Source organism: Echinops telfairi, unplaced genomic scaffold (genome assembly GCF_000313985.2).
Source record: "Echinops telfairi isolate 266 unplaced genomic scaffold, ASM31398v2 ScPeMD7_8;HRSCAF=38, whole genome shotgun sequence".
Taxonomy (NCBI): Eukaryota; Metazoa; Chordata; class Mammalia; order Afrosoricida; family Tenrecidae; genus Echinops; species Echinops telfairi.
The window spans coordinates 3,419,879-3,435,837 of record NW_022103905.1 but is presented as its reverse complement, the minus strand read 5'-3'; the positions used below and the strand labels follow the sequence as shown (position 1 = coordinate 3,435,837).

Below are 15,959 nucleotides of genomic sequence, written 5' to 3'. Positions count from 1 at the left end.
TGCTGCGGAAGGATGAGGCGCCGCTGTTCTTAAATGACACCAGCGCCTTCGACTTCTCGGACGAGGCGGGCGACGAGGGGCGCCCCGGGTTCAACAAACTGCGAGTGGTGGTGGCCGACGACGGCTCCGAGGTGCCCGACAGGCCTGCGAACGGGGCGCAGCCGGCCCTGCAGGCCGACGACGACTCCCTGCTGGACCACGACTTGCCGCTGACCCACAGCCAGCTGAGTCTGAAGGTGGACGCGTGCGACAGCTGCCGCCGGCAGCGGGAGGGGCTGAAGCAGAGAAAGGTGAAGACGCGCTTGAGCGTCGCCGCCGTTCTCTACCTGCTGTTCATGGTCGGAGAGCTCGTAGGTGAGTGGGGCGGCCGACTCACGGGGATGCCCGCGCGCGCGCGCGCGCCCGGGGCAGGGCCGGCCCGCGTGGTCCTCGATTTGAGACTTGAACTTTCTTTGCCGGGAGTTTGGGCTTCATCAGGTGTCTCCTTCTCCTCCTCCCCCTCTCCCTCTCCCTTTCCCCTCCTCTCCCTTTCCCCTCCTCTCCCTTTCCCCTCGCCCTCTCCCCCTCTCCCCTTCTGCCTCTCTCCTCCTCTCTCCTCTCTCCCCCTCTCAAGACCCAAGGTACAACCTCCCATCACCCTGCCTCATTCGCGGAAGCAGCCCTTTCCTAACTGGGATCATGACCGCAGACATGGAGGGGAGAACACTTATTTTTGAGGGACCCAATTCAGTCCTCAGCATTCACCTGTTTAAAAACAAACTGCCATCATCGATTTGATTCTGACCCATAGGGCAGAGGAGAACTGCCCTTGAGGGTTTCCTAGCCCGTTTATGGGAGCAGACTGCCTCATCTTTCTTCTGCCCAGCGGTTGCCCGGTTTGCACCGCTGACCTTGTGGTTAGCAGTTCAGTGCATAACCCACTATGCCACCTGGGCGCCTTTTTCACCTGTTAGCTCTCCAACATCGTGTTTCTTCCTGCATGCAAAATCAGTTTATCTAAACACACCGTCCCACAGGACTTCAGTCAACCCCAGATTCAGAAATCTCATCTGAATCAGATGCTGGTGAGAGGTTAGGCAGATTCCAACCAGGGGCAAAAGTTCTCTTTATCTGTAAGCCTCTGAAATCTAGATTACAAATTATTTATTACCTTTTTCCAAGGTGCAATGGAGGAAGCACCAAGCAAGTCCAGAACCCAGCAGGATAATTTACCTTAGCTCTCAAGCCTTGAAAATAACCTCTGTTTGCTGGGGCCATCTGGGCACTGGCCCTGCCCTCCCAGACTCCACGCTGGTGGAGGCCCATGGCCAGGGGCATCACGTCCATCATCCAGACCCACTGTTAATAACAGCTTTGCCCCCTGAGCTTTGGACAGCCCTATTCTAGTCCATCTGAATGGCATACCCACCTCTTTATCTCCCCGTAGGCTCCGCTTTTCTGTTCCTTGAGTATAGCCACCCCACCATCCCCCTCAGCCTTGACCAGCCTCCTCACCTTCCCGGCAGGCACGTGTGAGCAGCAGCCCCACACTCTGGAACAGTGTTGAAATCCTCTCTCTGAAACTCAGAGAGTTTCCTCTGAAGCCAGGGAGCTGCTGTGCCCCATCCAAGCATTCTGCTCCCCCCTGCTCAGAGGTGGTCCTTGTCTTCTCCTGGGTCTGCTTCCTGCCTTTGCAATTCCAAGAGGCAGACAGTGGTCTTTGCCCCTTTTGGTTTCAGCTGATGGGTTTCTCATTTTGCACAGTTCATTTTCAAGTCCTTCACTGTCCTCGAACACCCACTGTAAATAGCAAAGAGAAACCACACAGCACCTTTAAGATTGTGCTTAGGCATCTCCTCAGCCAGTTATCCAGGTCCTGCCTTCCATCAAACACTTGAACATGATTCAGACAAGTCCCCTGCACTGCATAAAAACATTGCCCTTCTACCGTTGTTCAATCACTTGTTCATCATTTTCTTTTAAAGCCTCACTATGGAGCTCTGGTGGTGTAATAAGATCAGCAGTTCGAAACCACCAAACAACCCCACAGGAGAAGGCTTTCTACTCCGGAAAAGAGTTACAGTCTTGGAATCCCACACAGGCTGTTCCACCCTGTCCTATAAGTTCACTATGAGTCGGGCATGAGTTTGAGTGCCTGAGAAGCTCATTTAACATATTTCTAGCAGCCTTTTTTTGCTAGCACCATATTCTCTAAGACAAGAGAGACTTTATAGCTCTCATCACTTTCTTCTGAGCCTTCACCAGGATTGCCTTTGGTGTTCATAATTCTTCCAAAGGTCTCTTCAAGGAAACCTAGGCATTTACTATTAGGCATCTTAAAACTCTTCAGAAGAAAAAAAATGGAAAAAAAACAAAACTCTTCAGCCTCCACCCATTACCCAATTCCAAAGCCACTTCCACATTATGGGTATGTGTTAGAGCAGCACCCCCACCTTTCCTGGTACTAAATTTGTCGTGATCTAGTGCTGCTATGACACAAATATCACAACTGGGTGCTTTCACTGTAACCACAACAAATTTATTTTCTCACAGTTTAGCCTGTGAACTTAGGGTGCCAGCTGTAAAGGAAGGCTGTCTCTCTGTGTTGGCTCTGGTGAACGGTCCTAGTCTCTAGGCACTTCTGCTCCTGGGAGATCTTCATGTGGCTTGCTCTCCCTACCTCTGTTCCTTTTGCTTGCTTTATCTCAGGAGTTTGACTCACGATACACTCTACACTAATCCCGCCCTTTCGTATACAAAATCCCAAATGGGCCTATAACCATTGGCAAAGAAGTTAGAAATCATAATACCTATTTTGGGGCGGCAGACACAGTTTAATTCCTAACTTCAAGATACTGATCTCCTTATGTCAAAAGGCTGAAACACCAAAACACAGATCACCCTGAGTACAAAATAAACTTACAGAAATGACTTGATTTTTCTTCATGCTCTTGAAGCACCGTGGTATTGACAGTAAGGTTAAAAGCTTTATTATTGGATTTCTGGATTTATTATAGCTTCCTTTCTTAACTGGTAAAATACCTGGTTAATTTTTGTAGATTTAGAGTATTCATTGATAATAAACTTACATAGAACTGTGGAGTCTTACTGTATGAAGGGATCTTACCTCCTACCTATGCTACCTGCATGTCTTACACATGAGGAATCTTAGGGTTCAAAGAGGCTAACTAAATTCTGATGTAGTTAGTGAAAGAATATGCCTATATCCCCAGAATCTTGATTTTTTTTTCTTCTCTGTACATTTTGAGTATGGCCTCTTTGTAGCATTTTCTATTTATATCCAAGAGATACTGAAAATTAAATTAGATCAGTATCATGAAAGTTTTTCATTATATGGGAGGGGGCTCAAAAAATTCTTGAAAAAGCTCCATTGCTCTATGAACTTTTTGAAGCCCCCTTGGAGGATGGACCCGAAAGGACCTAAAGCAGTGGTTCTCAACCTTCCTCGTGGTGGTGACCCCCCCCACCATAAAATTATTTTCATTGCTACTTCTTAACTGTCATTTTGCTACCATTATGAATCGGGCGACCCCTGTGAAAGGGTCGTTCGACCCCCAAAGGGTTTACAACCCACAGGTTGAGAACCACTGACCTAAAGAATTTCCCCAGGGTTTTAGGAGTTTGACTCTTATTTTTTTAATTCTATAAGTAATCTCAATAAAATTCACTCCAAACTACAAACTTACTGTAGAGACTATTTTCATAGTCATGCTAGTGTAATTGCTAGTGACAATGTACACGTGACATTGGAGATGATTTTCTCCCATGGTCTCCATGAAGAACCATGATGAGAATAGGTGGCAGCGCAGGATGCTTGGTTGGAGGTTGTGTGCAGGAAATTTATGTGCACTTCCCACCACTCTTCCCCAGTGCTCACTTTTTCAGTGCTTTTTGTAGCAGTACTTTTTGACACCCTTGTACATATGTATGAACATAGTATAACTGGAACAAAATTTTATGTGACACATTTTCATATATTTATCCATTGTAGCCCACTAAATAGGCTTCATGGTCCAATAATAGGTCAGGATGTGCATTTTGGGAAACACAGCTTTATATGAACTACCTTTTCCTAAATCATTGCATTCTATTCATGTTTTATCTCAGAAAACACTTTCAAGAGCCTTTTTCTGATTGACTCCTCCCTCTTCCCTTCCCTCCCCAACTTCCAAAGCCCTCAGCCTCTGAGATAATTTTATTTACTTGTATAATCCATCTTCCCCCACTAAAATAGCAATTGAATTCTCAACACCTGTAACAGTGATTGGTCAGCACAGATACTGAATAAAGTTTTGTTTAATCAGTTAATTTTTATTTTATCTACTAATTCATTATAGAGAATTACAAAAACTTAAATTGTAAAAAAATTAAAGGCAGAAGTGAAGCTGTGGTCAGATATAGCATGGTCTCAACAGACTAAGATTCAATGACTTGTCCAAATTCACACAACTGGAACATTGAGCCATTCATATTTAGTAATTTTTGGAAATTGGTATTTAATTACTTGAAGCTCCCTCACTTTTCAAGGTTATCAAGTTGATGCCAACGTGTAACGACACCACAGGACAGGACAGAACTGCCCCTCCTCTAGATTTCCGAGGCTGTAAGTCGCTACTGGAGCAGAAAACCTCGTCTTCCCTGTGGAGTTGACCTGGGGCTTAGCAGCCCAATGTGTAACCCACAGTGCCACCAGAGCGCCTTCTCATATTTGAAGCTAGAGAAACTAATCACAGTTTCCCCCTTAAGATTGAGTTTATTTCACCTAAGTAAAAATCATTAAGATATATTCCCCAGAGTTCGTATTTTAAAAATCTCTTTAATAGATAGATATTGTTTTGAGAAAGCCAAGTAAGTGTTTCCTTCAAATATCAACTTTACTTCCAGGTATGAAAATACTTTATTAAAAAGTAGACTACAATATTTAAGATGGGCATTAATCAGAGTTGAATAGAATTATATAGGAAAGCATTTTTTAAAGTGTCTTAAAAACAATTGGGAAAAAAAGCACCTTGTGTAGAAAATGTGCACTTGGCAATTTGAATGTTACACGTCGTGTGTTTGTTTAACGTCTCTCCTCCATGGACCTTGTCCCAGGTTTTAGAGAAAGTTTGTGACAAAGCCAAGATTCAGAATCAAGTGCACATTTTCTACACAAGGTGCTTTTTCCCCCAATTCAGTAGGAGTTACCCATGCAGAGAGTGGGAAAGTTTCCCAAACAAAGAGAACAGGATGTACAAAGATCCTAAAACTAGTTCTTTAAAGGAACTGAAAAAGGCCAGTATTGCCGGAGTGTGGTGAGCAAGACGGGCAGTAGCATAAAAAATGAATTTGTGGAAGTAGGCAGGGGGGCCAGGTCAGGTCAGGTCCTCATAGGCCATATTAAATGAATATACTCTTTATTCAGGTGGTTTGGGGATGGCAGGGAAGGGTTTTAAGCAGAGGAGTGCTATGATGGGATTTACCTTTTAAAAGATCACTTGAGCTCTTAGCTGGAGAATGGATTGGAAGGTACAAGAATGGAAGTAAACTGTTGGCAGAGTTCCAAACAAAAAATTATCACAGCTAGCACTAGAGTGGATGGGGGAAAAAATGTATTGGTTGAAAAACATTCTAGAGGTAAAATTTGACAAAATTGGCTGATGGTTTGGACGTGAGTGAAGAGGGAACAGTGGTTCTGAGGAATGTCTGTGTCCTCACTTGAGCACTCAGCTTGGAAATGGATGGCATTTGTCCATGAGGGAGGGGGGATATGCATGAGCCTACCAGGTACTTCATATATGTTAACTCACGGAGTAACTAAGTAGAGATGTCTAGTAGGCTGTTATATATGAATCTGTAGTTTAGGAGAGGTGAAAACAGATAAAAGCATATAATACCACAGAAATGGATAAAACTACCTAGGAAGCTCACATTCTCAGGAATTCAGTTTTAGAAGTTAGGCAGACGACAAACAAGTGTCCCAGAATCCAAGAAAAAAGTATTCCAAAATGGGAATAAGTACGTTGAAGTTGCTGTGAAGTCTAAGCTGAGCACAGAAATATCCTTTGGAATTAGTAAGGCAGAGTTTGTTGATTATGAACTGTACTGGAAGCTACAAAGACAGTTTGGGTAAAATGGCAGATAATGATTCATCTTTAAAGATATGAATCCAAATAGATGGGGGAAATTAGGAAAGGAGGAATAGTAACAAAAAATTTAGAACCTGGAAACAGGCATTAAGTAACTGACTTAGTCCTAAACCAGCTGTCAGGAGCACTGAGAACCAACCCAGTTTATGCTGGAGCAGGGTTCTCAACTTTGGCATGCATCGGAATAGCTTGTTACATACTTATTGCTGGGCCTCACCCCCAACATTTTCAACTCGGATGTGGAAAGTCTTTTAGTTGCCCTCAGGTGATCCTAACTCACAGTGACCATACTGGTGCAGAGTAGAACTGTTTGATAGGTCATCAGGACTATGAGTCAAAAGCAGATCACCAGATTTGCCTTCCCACATGCCTCTGGGTGGATTTGAACAGATCAGCCTTTCAGCTACTTAACCATTTGCACCACCGCCGGACTCCTAGGTCTGGAATGGGGCCTGAGACTCTGGAGAACGTTCACAATCTCCTTGTTTCCACCCTCAGTTGGGCCTGGTGGTGTTCTTTGGAGTAGAAAACACGTGTTTCTATCAAGCTGCCAGGTGGTGCTGATACTGCTGATTCTATTCCGTGTTTGCAAACTGTAGTAGAGAATCCTCAGAAGACTCAGAATTGGTTGGAGGCGTCTTCTCTGAGGAAGTTGATCAGCTCAAGAAAAAGACTTAAAGATGCTGCCATTGGAATTCCCGAGCAGTCTGACTCTATCACTTACGGTGATACTGACAGTCAACAAGCACTCCCCCATATGATCAGAACTCAGTCAGTCCTTTCGTAAACAGGAATAGGAAACAAAGAATCACCAAACATCTAAAAAAGAAACATAAAAAACCAAGGGAGCTTCAGAACATTCATGGAATTATTTATCTATTAAATTTTTCCCATAAACTTTCTGAATCCTCTTGCTTGCAAGATTGAAAGTAAAACAAATGGGCGGGAACTTACATAAGACTATAAAGGGGAAAAAATAAAAATATGACGGTTGCTGTCTTCAAAGATCATGCATGCATGAAATAAGGACAAGCTAAAAAAGCAATACAGCGTAAACAAAAGAACTTTTGAATAATAAAAACGAATTATGCTAGTTTTCATCAAGGTGATTTCAAATCATGGTGACCCAATAGGCAGCAGAGTAGAACTCTATAGGGTTTTTTTGATGGCTGTTTTTATTTTTTTCATAAGTATTGTTAGGCCTGAAGCACCTCTGGGTAGACTCAACCCCCCAACCCTCATAATAGGATAGAAAAAGAAAAAAGAAACTTGTATCAGTCTTGTAGATCAAGGACTCAGTAATACAAGCTTGAGGAATAAAGAAAACAGTGAAAGAAATCAACAGTGTCATTCATGAAATACCCCAAAATGAGTGAAAATAAATCCACACCATAGTATATCATTATCAGTGATAGGAACAGGTAGTAGCAAATATTCTGTAAGCTTTCAAAAAGACAAGTGGGCCCTAATCAGAACGAGAGAGACGAATGGCTTTGGACTTCTCAACAGTCAACGCTGAAAGTTAGACGTCAAGTGAGGCGATGCTTTAAATTTGAGAAATTTTTAATCTAGATTTCTATATTAGCCCAGTAATCAATCACGTGGAAGGGTAGAATAAAGATATTTTTCAGACATGTAATGATTCAAAAAGCATTTTCCTCTTAGGAAGTTTCTAGAATGGGTACTTGAAACACAGCTTCAACCCCATTAGAATGCCTAAAATTAAGATGACTGACAATACATAGTATTTACTGATGAGAATTTGGAGCAAATGAGTTACCATGCATTACTGGTGTAACTGAAATGATACAACTCTGTTGGAGTACAATTTGGGGTTTCTTACAAACTTAATTTAAATTAAACATCTACCTACACTATGACCGAGAAGTCCCTGCCTTTAAAGTATATAAGCCAAAAAAGTCAAACCCTATTCTTCAGTCTGCTCTTAGTCTGGAAGCTCTGCTGAAACCTGTTCACTTTGGGTGACCCTGCTGGCAGTTGAAATAACAATGACGTAGCTTCCAGGAGCACACAGCCACCACAATATGACAAACTAGCAGACAGGTGATGGGTATAAAGTTCTAGAACATGCAGAATAGATCTATAGTGATACAAATCAAATCCATGCTGGTAGCAAGGACAAAGGATACCAGAAGTGTTCTATATCATTAATGGGAATGGTGGTTACATGGGGATTTGTTAAAACTTCTTTTCAAACTCAGAAACATACACTTAAATGGGTATGCTTTATTGTATATAAATTGTACATCAATAAAGTGGGTATCTCCATCCAGAAGGATTAAATTCAGGAAGAACAAAATAAGTACTGAAAAGTCCACAAGATTGTGATGGAGATCCCAGATGACAGGTGTGCATCAACATAAAGCACAGTCATTCCAACTTTTAGAAGATGATGAAAATAATAGCCCGGGGGATGTGACTGGATGTCTTGAGAAGAGATTCAGACTTTTTAAGATTGGCAGTTCAAACCCACCATTTGCTGTACAGAGAAAGATGAGCCTGTCTGTTCCCGCAAAGCTTGACATCCTCAGAAACCCTATATAGGGTGGCTTTGAGTTGGGATCAACTCGATGGCAGTGGGTTTAGGTTGTGGAGGAATTTAAGCTTGAATTATCCCAAAACAAAAAAACCCTAACTCACTGCCATTGAGTTGATTCAGACTCATGGGTCAGCCCATGAGTTTCCAAGACTGTAACTCTACACGGGAGTAGAAAACCTCGTCTTTGTCCCGAGGAGCAGCTGGTGGTTTCCAAATGCTGACTTTGCCGTTAGCTCCACAACTTGTAACCCAGGTTCCTTAATAAGTATGTAGAAAACTGTGCAAGTAAAAACACAGTTATTAACTTCAGGGGCTCACGAAAGATGTTCAGGAAAGAATAATAATAGTTTACTATAAATCACATATGACAGCATATGTGAGTACAGTCATAATATAAATATCAAATACTAATCTCATCAAAGTTGCAACCAAGTTACGAGAAGAGATTTGTGAGGACTGGTTGAGTAAAGAACCAGTCAAAGTTCATGTATAATGCCTGGAACAGTGAAAAACCGCTAGAAATATGGAGGCTAGTCACAAATGAGCTAAATTCATTGAACGAGGATGTCTGTGTAGGAACTGAAATGAGATGAGGGAAACTAGGGGCTGTTTTGGGGGGGTCTTATTTTTAACCTGCAGACGAAGCTGATTCAACTGTGTACTGTCTGTGTAACTCTGATAAGTAAATTGTTTTCAAAATCAGGAAGAAGAGATGATGTATGTAGGTAATTTTCAGACATGTATTGAGAAGAGCAAAGAGAGGGGGCAATTATTGGAAGGGAAACAAGACAAGATTTTTTTTTAAATGAGCTAGAACAGCCGGTGCTGAGAAGTGATCCAGAAGAGGGGGGAGGATGAAGGTCCTGGACGAGAGGACAACTGAGGAAGAAGTCCTCAAGATGACGGAGGAGAGCGTCTGTGGGCCTTCAGTAGGAGGGAGGACTCGGAGCTCTACTGTTAGAGCCAGGGCCACGGAATATGTTTGTGCGTTTGTTGAGTAAAAATAAGACCACCAGTCTAATAGCTTCTATTTTCATAGTGAACAGTAAGAGGTGATGAGTTAAAGCACTTGTGTGGGCAGGGTGAGGGTTTGAAGAAAAAGATGGAAGGTAGTAGAATGTCAGAGTGGAAATATTCCAGTTCCTTATGTTAAGAAAGGAATTGTATATATTTGCCTATCTTGAATGAAGGGCATAAGGCAAGCACTCAGTCAGTGTTAATTCCGCTTTCTTCCTTTGAGCTTGACTCACACAGCTGACCCCTCACATAAGCTCCCCCGCAGGAGCAGGAGGAGCTCTCTGAGATTTCAGAAATGCACCTTATAAGAGCACCTCACAAAGGTGTTTGGCTACACTATTCATGTATATGCTCGAGTATAAGCCGACCCGAATACCAGCCAAGGCACCTGATTTTACCACAAAAACTGCATTAAAAATGTGCTAAAAAACTCAGTTATACATGAGTGTATACGGCACCTGGGGTGCTTCCTTACAATGTGCTTTTTTTCTGAGTTGTAGTCCAGACCTACTGAGTTTGAATCACTGGTGGGGAGCTTAGTATATAGGAAGACTTCCTGGGTGGTGCAAATGGTTAAGTGCTGCCTTGCTAGCCAGAAGGATCTACATATACAGTAACCCTCTTCCTGGGGGACAGACAACAGAAAAGTGGGTGAAGGGAGATGTCGGACAGTGCAAGATATGACAAAATAATTTATAAATTATCAAGGGTTCATGAGGGGGGGAGGGAGGGGGGGAAATGAGGAGTTGATGCCAGGGGCTTAAGTGCAGAGCAAATGTTTTGAGAATGATGAGGGCAATGAATGTACAAATGTGCTTTACACAATTGATGTATGTATGGATTGTGATAAGAGTTGTATGAGCCCCTAATAAAATGATTTAATAAAAAGAAGTAGTGTATGAGTTTATATTAAGAACACATAGATCCCACTGCCATCGAATCCATTCTGGCTTACACTATCGGGTTTCCAGGCTTTAGATCTTTACAGAGCAGATAACCTCATCTTTCTCTCACAGAACGGCCCGCTCACTGTCGTCCCGGCAAAGCTGGCTCAGAGCCAGTCCCTGCAGGTTTTTGTGATTGTAGCAGTCTCTCCTGAAGAGCCGCTGGTGGTTTGGAAGTGCCCACCAGCCAGATTGCAGCCCAGTCATAACCGCTACACGCTCAGGGCTGGTGGGTGTGAACCACCCATCTTGAGTGGTTCAGGGCTATCAGGGCTCCTAGGAATATATTACAGTGAACCCTCATTTATCGCGGTTAATCGGTTCTAGACCCTACCGTGATAAATGAAATTCCGCGAAGTAGGATTCCTTATTTGTAAATCAAATATTTTCGTAGTTAGAGCATAGAGGACATGAAAAAACACCCTTTAGTCACCATTACACTCGTATTACCCAATTTATTAAACGAAAAAGGGAAAATACAGTAAAACATTTTGGACGTTACAATTATCATTTATTATTTATTATATTATTTATGGCATCAAGCATGTACAGTATGAGCCAATCAGTGGCAGTAATGACAGAGCATGTGGTGTTACACAAAAACCGCGATAGAGTGAAGCAGCGGAAGTCGAAGCGCGAAGTGGCGAGGGTTCACTGTATAGCTGATGCCTTGAAAATCAGTGCAAAACCCAAACAAAACACCTTGTAGTCTAAATACCACTTTTTGACCCTCTTATCATGAGTCATTTGTGTCTTAGCTAAGTGAATCAGTGGCTTTAATCTTTGGTGTTGACCTAAGGCACATTTTGTAAGTAGTTTATTCACTTTAATTGTATGCTTAAACTCTCCTGAGAAAGTGAGCAGCTACCTTTTTCTCAGGTGTATTGTGGTATTTGGATATTGTAATTACAAATTCCAGAAGGATTAGTGGGTTAGCAAAAGTTGCAGTGCTAAAACAAAATTTCTTTGTTTGCTTCGTGGCTTTATTCCAAAACCATTCGACCTCCTGCTGAAATTTTGCATTCTCATTCCAGACATACAGAGTCAAGCTACATTTTAACAAGGTGCATACATAAAAATTGTGGGGTTCTATAAAAATCACCTAAGGATCTTATTTAAACTATTGATTCTGATTCAGTGTATCTGGGATGGCTATGTAGATTTTCAGTAAGTCATCAAACGAGTGAGCCAGTTAGAAAGACTCCTTGGAGAATGCTAACAGAAATGGACTTCTCACCAGGGAAAAAATATAAACATCTAATGTTGTACATCAAATTTCAGGATATCTTCTTAAATTGTAATGGGACAAAGATTTGGCTAGAAATTAATGTTTTTGAAAATAAGTCTTTGGGGTTTGATTGCTTATGCCTATTATCTTAATTAACGTCTTCCTCTTCCATTGCCCCCCAATTCCTCTAAGGTGGCTACATTGCAAACAGCCTAGCAATCATGACAGATGCACTTCACATGTTAACTGACCTCAGCGCCATCATACTGACCCTGCTTGCTTTGTGGCTCTCTTCAAAATCACCTACCAAAAGATTCACCTTTGGATTTCATCGCTTAGGTAGGTAATTGGGGTTTTCGCTTGGTTTATTATAATTTACTGTAAAGCCACAATGAATTAAATCCTTGATTAACTGAACTTTTTTTAGCAATATCCTATTTGAGTCAAAGCAAATGAAACTAGGTGGGTAGGGCTTATTTAGAAACACTTTTCAGGGTACTCTCAGTCTAGTCAGTAAATGATTAACACATACAAAACTTGTTGGTGCTATTAATACTCAAGTGATGCACCCTTCATCCCAAAGATGTCATCCCCAAAAGAGTATACCTTCAGTTTATAGAACCAAACACAACTACAGGGGTTTAACTCTGTGCTGAGCGTTTACTTTTGCCTTCATTTCAATTACTGTCTATTGATCAAAGCTCCATTTGACAATGTGAAAAGCTCCACATGTAAAATGACTATTCAAAGTATGGAGTCACTTGCATTGGAGTTTTGGCCTTAATTCCTGAGAGCTCCTAGGACAGAGGCTCCCCTCAGAGCCCAATTCAGACCAAGTGTCACAGACCACAAGGCCAGAGAAGAACCCTGAGTTCAGAGGTTCAGGTGGAGCTTCCTGGTTGATAATGGTAACCTCTGCTCCTGGTGTCACTTTGGAATGTGGATGGTCCACACTGGAACTCCCCCGCCCCACTCAGATTTCTTGTGTGGCCTTTTTGTTGTGGTTGTCCTTTTAAAGCTATTAGCACAGGCATGGTGTCTCCATTGAACTCTGAGTTGTTCCAGTGGTTTACTGGACCCCCAGTGCAGGGTATCATTTCTCCGTGCATACTAAGTTGAGTAGAGAGGTGTCACCTGCCTACTTCTGGGGCTTTGATAAGAGGTGGTGGTTTTGGCCTTCTGACATCAAAAGGTTAGGTAGAGGACACGCTGACCACCTCTCTTCTTAGGTGGGCCTGGTCTAGTCTCACCCAGTTCTGTGACCCCAGCTTTTCTCAATTAGGCAGGCAGCTGGTGGTTTGCTTTATTAAAGGAACAGCTTAAAATGGGAAGTTCTTGTTTTAGCATAGATATCAGAGAAGCAGACCATACCCCAAAGAAACTGAGTGGTAACTTAAGTCACACTCCCGACCTAGTAACACGGGGATTTTTAACTGTGTTGCACCTTAATCGTACCTCATTAGCATAAGATAATTCACTCCAAAAGGTGTTGTGACTACAGGTTTCGAGGCTAGGATTTACAATATATCACAAAATGAAGGCTTCTAGCTAGAACAGCCATGTTAAACAACTAACTGTAGTTCAGATTGTTATAAACAGAGTTGTCTGTATTGAAATATAGAACAAGATTTTCCCTTCAGTGATGCAAGTCATCAATCTGGGTTAATGGCAGAAACAGTGCAGGAATTTCTCTTAGGGGTCCATAATTCTGAGCAGACCTCTGGCTGATCTGGCAAGATGGTGTATTGTGCTGGGTTCATAAATAATGACAATGCTAATTCTACATAGTTTCTTCTATTGTTTCCTGATGTTAGAAAAGAAAATACTCGACTTAAAACAAAATCTCTTTCCCTGTGCAAGCAATCAGAATAGCGCGATCTCTTCTCCCTGCTAGTGATTCATTTTAACCATTTCCTTCCCCCTGTGCTGCCCTGTCAAGACTTATGCCTCTTAATTACTCATATTTTAGTGGAGATTCAATCACAACATATTAACTTATATAGTAAAAGAATGAGTGCTTTATAGAAGTGGAAGCTTTTATTGAAGGAGAAAAGAAGAGTGAGGTGACCAAAGTTAAATAGCCAGCAGCACCCTTGAAAGTACTGAGCCTTTAGCGTGTGTGGCAGGGGAAGTGTAAGGCAGGGAGATTATTTGTAATGGGAAGTGAAGATACAAAGACGAACTTGGCTTTCTGGTAGCAATAAGACAGAATTCTGTATGATTCCATTAGCTTGTCTGTGCTTGAACTGAAATATGACGGGCCTTCAAAAAGTTCATGGAAAAGTGAAATTAAAAGATGAAGGAATTTTTCCATGAACTCTTTGAAGCTCCCTATTACAAATAACCAAAAAAGAAAAAGAAAATCCAACCCACTGCCATTACCAAGCCAGTTTTGACTCATAGTGACCATATAGGACAGAATAGAACTGCTCCATTAGTTTCTAAGACTAAACCATGACAAGAGCCAATAGCCTCATACGTCTCCCACAGAGCAGATGAAGGGTTTGAACCACCCAACCTTCTGTTAACATCTAACGCTCAATGTATTATGCCATCAAAGAGCCTTAGAAGTATAAATACCAAGTTAGCACTCCTAGCCCAATCTAATGCAGCCTGTGTTTTTCTATCTTCTATCGGGGGTCCTCAGACTTTTTAAACAAGGGACCAGTTCACTGTCCCTCAGACCCATTGGAGGGCCGGACTATAGTTTAAAAAAAAAACTATGAACAAATTCCTTTGCACACTGCACATACCTCATTTTGAAGTAAAAAAACAAAAGGGGCAAAAACACCTGGCGGGCTGGATAAATGTCCTCGGTGGGCTGCCTGTGGCCCGCAGGCCGTAGTTTGATGACACCTGTATTAGAAGAAGGTAGGAAGGACAAATAGCATAAAAGGAAGTGGAAGAAAGATAAATCTCCACTCTCTTCCTCTTTTATTGCCGACAAAGTATTCCAGTTTTTATAGACTTCTGAAAGCCGTCTGTAGGTGTTTCCTCTGGGACAGTTCTTTGAGTCACTGCAGAGGCAAGTGTTCTACAGTTTTAGTGAAATCCCTCACTATTAGCATCCTAGCGTTTGCACAGTTAACATTTCCCAGTACACCTAGGTAGCACCTGTTAAAAACAACTATGCTTGTGTTAAGAGTGATGTAAATAACTAAAACCAAACCAGACTCGCTGCCTTCAAGTCCATGCTGACTCACAGTAACCCTGAAGCAAATTATTCATTCATTGAATGAGTGCCCAAGATTTGTCAGTCAAACAAATATATAATATAGTGTTGGATAGACAGAGAGGTAGTAAATATGTACACAAACATGAATACAGGTATATGCAGCTTAACCTCCATGATACATTCTTTGAAATAGGGTAGTAGGTGAGTTGGCCTTTGTTCACCCCCACATTAAAACCTGTGGTAGCCCAGTTCTAGTTGTCCTTGTCACCACTACTGCCACTGCTGCTGCTATCAGTACTGCTGGAGCTACCGGCAGAGCCTGGAGGAGCAGACCCAGGTAGAGGTGGCAGCTGAGAGGGTGGGGATAGAGCGGAGTGCACCAGCCCTCCCTGGAGTTATACCCACTTGAGCAACAAGAGCAGCTGCCTCCTGGCAGCTGGACAAAAGCCAAGAGCTCATGATCCAGAGCCATGTCCTCTGCCCCACCTACCTCTATCCCCCTTGTAGTGCAGTACTTCAAGAGTCTGAGTTTGGGGGTCGTCAAAACCAGTGGGGAGAAATAATAAACAAAAGGAACCTACTTTTCCATTCAAAGCCAAAGCAAAACAAAAACCTTATAAAACCAGACCATGTATGTGGTTGGACCTGACCCAGGCAGACATTCAGGGATGCATACCTGTAATTATAAATTATAATAAAGACAACAAAAGAAGAGGAAGAATAACTTACTATGAAGAAGATTGGGGGGGGATGGGAAGGACACCTGTGGTTTTCATTTATAACCGCTAGCTTTGGCAACTGATGTTTTTTTTTGTTAAATCATTTTATTAGGAACTCATACAACTCATCACAATCCATACATACATCATTGTGTAAAGCACATTTGTACATTCATTGCCCTCATCAT

The 15,959-nt window shown here is 42.2% G+C and overlaps 1 protein-coding gene across 1 annotated transcript in view; it reads left to right on the top strand.

The window, feature by feature from the left end:
• Positions 1 to 2: 2 nt before the first annotated feature.
• The window catches only part of SLC30A4 (solute carrier family 30 member 4), a gene marked incomplete at its 5' end in the record, with an annotated part of 30,428 nt that continues 14,471 nt past the window's right edge, over positions 3 to 15,959 (top strand). The window contains 2 exons of the mRNA XM_004709409.2: positions 3 to 354; positions 12,070 to 12,216. Coding sequence (XP_004709466.2) covers positions 3 to 354; positions 12,070 to 12,216 — 499 coding nt within the window. The remainder of the gene's footprint in view (positions 355 to 12,069; positions 12,217 to 15,959) is intronic.